The sequence below is a fragment of the Poecilia reticulata genome, linkage group LG3 (assembly GCF_000633615.1).
Source record: "Poecilia reticulata strain Guanapo linkage group LG3, Guppy_female_1.0+MT, whole genome shotgun sequence".
In the NCBI taxonomy this organism is placed as follows: Eukaryota; Metazoa; Chordata; class Actinopteri; order Cyprinodontiformes; family Poeciliidae; genus Poecilia; species Poecilia reticulata.
Window position 1 is genome coordinate 20,916,231 of NC_024333.1, and position 6,023 is coordinate 20,922,253.

The following is a 6,023-nucleotide window of genomic DNA, read 5'->3' on the forward strand; positions in this document are numbered from 1 at the left end:
TGAGTTACCTGGAACCTCTCGTCTGTCTCGTTCTCTCCGATCTGTCGCAGGAGGTCTCCACTGGCCTGACCGATGCTACCTGCAGCGGTCAGCACCGTTTGTCTGGTCTAAAGTCACACAAACAGAAAAAAGATCAATCGGGACCTGGAGTCGCATTTAAATCTCTTCTACTACCCCGGTTTGTAATAGTATCACTGTCATTTATTTCACCATTTGTGGCTTTAAAAATTGKCTGAAAGACAAATACTGAAGATTAAAACACACGCAAACAGGCTTTGATAAAAACATCAAAATGCAAAACGAGCATTTGTCCCCTGCAGTAATTTTAAACCAGCTCCAGGATTGATGATTTAAAGAGGTCTTGGATCTTTATTTTGATCACCCAGGACATTTTCAGTTAGCTGGAGGCAAGCAGAAGAGGATGTTTATATAATTGGGTTAGGATTTGGACCAGCAGAGAGACAGAATTATTAAGAGAAGACGRGTCGTCTCGGGATGCAGCTGCTTGGCGACAAATTTAATTAGCCTTTAGCTGGCTGTTTGACATCAGGTCTGAAATACAACAGCTGAGGAGTCTGCTTTGCTGCTTGAATTCAAATCAGAAGGGAGGCCCGTTTCCCGCAAATTAAACGGCTCCAGTCTGATAATGTGCTTTTAAGGAAGATGTGAAGAAGATAGATTCCAAGTATGAGGGAAGAGAAGAAACCAAATCCAAGTCTGAAAGTTTGAGACGCCATCTCTCACCTCGCCGGAGGTYGGCTCCACGGCCTTCAGGAGGTCGGACACRGCVCCTGCGAGCGTCCTGGCAGCCTTCATCAGGTCGTTGCCTCCTCCCACGTCRTCCTCCATCAGCGCGGCCAGCAGCTTCACGCCCTTCGACATTTCCGTCAGGTTGGAGGAAATGGTGGTGATGGCGCAGCCCACAGCGGTGTAGTCTGTGTCAGTKGGATCACCTGGGAGGAAATGGGGGAAGACAACATGAGGTAAATGTAAAACAAAGCGCAAAATCGTTTACTTGTAAGGAGTTTGTGCGAGACCTTGTCCAAAATTACAGTGGACAAAAGATATGAGGGGGAAAAAAGTGCAAAAAAAAAAAAAAAAAAAAATCAGAGATGGAGTGGTTTCCAGGCTGCCAGGCCACTTTCTCCCACATTCTCCAAACCACAGCAGGATATGAGGGAACTATTAGATTTTACATGGCTTCTAACAAACAGCAGCCTGATGGAAAAGTTCTACTTTACCCAAACAAACTGGCCAAATAATTTTAACTGCAGAACACACCATGAAATTATTTTAACTGCAGAGCACACCAGGCCTTAAAAGCACTTGTAAAAAATGCGGGTTAAGCCTGTTGACGTGTTGCTTTTAATAAAAAATTGCACTTCCTAAAAAACATATTTTTTCCAGAAATGCTAGAGATACAGTTAAAAAAAAACAGCAACAACAACAACAAAAGAAGCCAATATGATTTCTGTTGAGTCAAGAAGCGCTGACCGGCTGTGAGGTTCACAACAGAAGCTGTTCCTGCAGTGATGGCATCAACCTGGGAGTGGATCTCGTGTTTCGATTCGTCCATCTTGTTCTGGATCCACACTTTGGAGGCCTACAGCGGAGATGGCAGACATTTTTTGGGGACGTGAGCTCATTCAGCAGRTTTCATCACTGCTGTGAATAAACACTTAATGCTCCTTTGGGTGTGAGAGCATGACCCTACCATGTCCTGCCCCAGCGGTGGGAGGTCRTCAACCTCTCCCAGGTCTATTTGGGCTTTTTGAACAGCTTGCATGCTGGTGTTGATGGTTCCCATCAGAGCCTGCTGCGCTGAACTCTGCATACAAGCAATTCATGAGAAGCTAATTAGTTTACAGTCTCCCGAGGTGGCATATTGCAAACTAATAATGAGAAGTAAAAAAAAWTTTTTAAATCAGTTGAGCACTTTAAGACACCCCACAGCATCTAATGTCGTACCAGTGGAGGCATGTGGCCACGGTGCATCTGACCCATGGTGATCTGCTGCTGAGGGGACGGCATGGTGCCCATGCTGAGCGACTCGGTGCCAATGGAGCCAGAGCGGATCACCCCCGGCAACGCCACGGAGCTTTGGTTCACCTGACCCACACGGTTAAACTGCTGCTGAAGTATCGTGGATCTGCAAGAGCACAACATGAGCACCATCAGGACCGAGTCAGGCAGCCGTGCAGCATGATGATGTCGAAGGCCGATGCTTGTGTAGCAATGTTTTTTTTTTAAGTGCCATGCAAAAATGTTACTCAGACTTTCTCACAAATTTCATGTAACAATCMCAAAGTTACATTTATAAGCCTGGCAAAAATATTTTTAACTTGATTTAGGTCAGGACTTTGTTCTGACACGTAGACTTTCCACTGTAGCTTTTGCTGTATCACTAGGGTTTTTTTTTTCTCCTGTTAGAAGTTAAACCTCTGTCCCAGTCAAGTCTTCTGCATACAGTAACCTGCATAAATGCAGCCCACCAATTATTCACGTGGCCCTCATAAATTGAACGTCAACATTTGTGTGCTTGAGTATTATTTTATCAGTCAAATCAAGYCGCTTTTCATTTGTACATGACCCACTGACATTTTATGAAATACTGATTTTATCAATACGTTCTCTCACCTCTGGCCCTTTGAGGAATTTTGTAATTTGGATGTGRCCCGAGGCGAAAATGCATTTCACACCTCTGTCCTACAGCATGATGCTGCCACCACCATGTTTCACTGAGAGSACAGTATTGTTGGTTTTYCTCCACACCACTTTTTTWWWAATTATTTAGTTTCATTTGTTTCCTGTGTTCCCCATTGTGAGGGAACCTGTGAGGCCTTCAAAGAAAAGCTACACTAAGAACAAATGACTCATATATTGACTATTTTCTCTTAATAAAGTCTATCATAGCCAAATGCTTTCAAAGTTAGAAGTCTCAATACAAATCCAGGCACATTTGTTAGATTTTAATGTATTCAATTTTGAGAGACTATGCACCATTTAACTTCCATTTCACATTTTATGAGCTGTCTTGTGTTTATTTACCACATAAAATCCCATGATGATACATAAAGCTTCTGGTCGTAATGGAATAAAACGGGCAAACACTCATTTAGTATGAATAATTCTGCAAGTTAAATCCTTTAAAACCGTTTGCTGAAAAAAGCAAACCATCAAAAATGGATTGTTCTAGAATTATGTTTTTAACTGGACATGTTCGTCATCCCACTGAGCTAGTTTGGATTTTACACATTAGCCACAAAGACCTTAAACACAATAAAAACCGACAGGGAAAAATCTTTCCACCTTCAGCAAACAAAAGCTTGTTTGTTTTGCTGCAGAACAGACTTGCAAAGTTGGGTGTGCAATGTTTCTGCAGTATTACAGAATGTTGCCTTTGGCATCAGCACAGAGATGGGGGTGGGGGGATGTGCATAAAAGTAGAAATGTTGCAAAAAGCTGAAAGCAGGAAAACTATCAGCTGAGAATGGACAGAAACACAGTTTCACCTCAGGCTAAATGAGGCAACGTTCCTCCCACAGAAGATTGAAAAATGCCAGGCATGTGTTCTCCATGTCAAAAATGTCGTCCAGGTAGATAGATGGATGTTAAAGCTGTTGTAGTGGCTTGTTAGAGTGATGTGTGCATAGCTTTGTTATGTGTCCAACATCATCATAATGTTCCTCTTCAAACTGGGACATGTATGTTTTAAAAAGACAATACAGTTGAGCGATTCTTTGTTTTTTGTTTTGTTCAAATCAATCAACAAAATGCACACGTAAAGAAACGGCAAGTTTCAAGCCCATGCTTCAAACATGAGCCAAAAAGGTCTGATTTCCATACTTTTTAGGGGAAACCGATTCCTCCAGCATGGTTGACTCCTCATCACCCTCTAATCCAAAGCGGTCCTTRCTTTGCTTCTGCAGGAGAGAAGTAAACACAGCAGAAAAGCAGGAAATCAGACTGTGGTTTAGTTAAGCCCCRTTTAGTTGGAAGGAGGACAGCAAATCATGAGATGAGATCAAATCAACTTGCCTTAAAAACAAAACAAATCACACATTCAGATACCCAGATATACATTTCAGATTTTACTTAAATAGTTACACTTCAGGCTTAAGAAATGAGCTCCTGCTGTATACCAGCACCACAGGATGCCAGCCTTCCTCTGCTACTTTTCATTTAACTACAGCGGCATGACGGAGCGGCACGGTCTCCATCAATCACCCGCAAAGCCGAAAACACGTAGCCCTCAGGAGAATACTAAAACATCAGGATTAGGGGGTCTCCTGTGATGAATGTCTCACCTTTTTGAGGATGATATCAATATAACCGGCGATGAGCTGGGAGATCTGTTCCCCTTCGGTGGTCTGCACTGAGTAGTAGCTCTCCTGGTACTCCCCAAAGTCCTGCAGAAACGCATCCGCACAGTGAAACATCTGATTTGTGCGAAATTGTAAAAGGAGTAGCCGAAAGCAGAGCGTGTACGGTATACAGACTGAGGATTTTCTGGGAGGATTAAAGTGAATCCATGGAGACGGCTCGACTCAGATGAGCACCGCACATTGTGTTGGCTGATATGAAGCTGCAGCAGAGAGTCAGATTAACCCGAGAGCCGTTCTGGAGGTAAACCTTAATGCAGGAAAACTAACTGCTTCCATGAGGAAAAGATTTCCATTCCATTTATTTTTAGCACATTTCCACAAAAAAAAAAAAAGGGTAAATAGAGAGAATCTAAACAACCTCTAAATCAGTGACACCAATACAGACAGCCTAAATGGTTAAAAACACTACAGCAAACTAGCCTTCACACAACAGGCTGTGTTAATCGAGCTGCAACAGAGATCCAACACACCTACAAGACTAAAGCTGTGTTATTAGTGGCTGGACCTCTGAGTGCTGWCACAAAGGAGAGTTATTGGCAGCAAAGAGAAAAGAGTTTGTTCAGAGGACTGAAGGAGACGAATGAAAAGGTGAGCAATGAACAAAACATAAAAGTAAAAAAAAGAAAAAATCTCAAAGACAGAAGTCAGAAGCAGGCTTCATAAGAGTTTCTTTCTTTTAAATTTATAAAAATAAGTTAGGAGTTTAAACATATTTCCATCAGTTTTCCTCTGGGCTTTTGAACACAAAATCTTTACTTTGATGAATAAGATTCACAAATCACAAAAGAAGACGGTGTCCGATTCAGCARGTACCATTTTAATTTTGGGTTTTGGTAACTGCATGCTATTTAGTTCATCATACTAAAATCTAAAGTACTAAAGCTTGACTGGATTTTCAATAAATACCCCTCTAAGCTAATTTGTGATCTTTGATGATCTTATTTTGTAAATAAAACATCCCAAAGATTTGTATAAAGGTCTACAATATGAACTACCATCAAAATATTTTTTTTTATGTGTGTGTGAATTTATCTGCAATTAATGAGATGGATCAAACTTTATTTTTGTTGTGGAAATCAAATATTGAAAGAGGTCATCTAAATATGAAACAASGTCAAATAATTTCAGATCTACCTCCAGATTGCCCGAAACGTCGCAGTGAGGAAACTCAAACCTTTTCCAGACTCCATTCTTTTTTCCAGTTCTTATCCAGACTTGGAAAATAACAGAGCTAATTTAACTACTTTTCCAGACTATAAAAAGTATTTATGTGATAAATGTGTACTATAGCTGGCTCTGYGGTGTGTGCAGCTTTTCTCTTTCTGCCTCTGGAYAGAAGGTGGGCGTGTGGCRGTCTTTACCAGCGTAAAGCTCTTGGGCGACGCGGCCCACCTCTTCACCGTAGTGAGGGGCCATTCCTGAACCACATCTTTGGTCTTCTCGTCCACTCTCATCACCGACTCCTTGGTGATGCCCAGGAGCCGAGGCACCAGCTTGTTCTTACTCTTCATCTTTTCCTGTAATGAAAAGAGAGACTTTACTTCAGCCAAACGCATCAATAGAGAACATTTAAGCCTCAATTTCACACAGACGACTCTTCGCAAATTAGAACAGAGTGGAGTTGCAAAAGGATGTATT

The 6,023-nt window shown here is 41.8% G+C and overlaps 1 protein-coding gene across 1 annotated transcript in view; it reads right to left on the reverse strand.

Moving 5' to 3' along the window:
- Positions 1-6,023, reverse strand: part of LOC103462596 (talin-2-like) — a 61,105-nt gene that overhangs the window by 26,195 nt on the left and 28,887 nt on the right. The window contains exons 7-14 of the mRNA XM_017303869.1: positions 5,747-5,902; positions 4,308-4,409; positions 3,847-3,923; positions 1,969-2,149; positions 1,715-1,828; positions 1,495-1,603; positions 745-953; positions 9-107 (exon numbers count right to left, since the gene is read on the reverse strand). Coding sequence (XP_017159358.1) covers positions 9-107; positions 745-953; positions 1,495-1,603; positions 1,715-1,828; positions 1,969-2,149; positions 3,847-3,923; positions 4,308-4,409; positions 5,747-5,902 — 1,047 coding nt within the window. The remainder of the gene's footprint in view (positions 1-8; positions 108-744; positions 954-1,494; positions 1,604-1,714; positions 1,829-1,968; positions 2,150-3,846; positions 3,924-4,307; positions 4,410-5,746; positions 5,903-6,023) is intronic.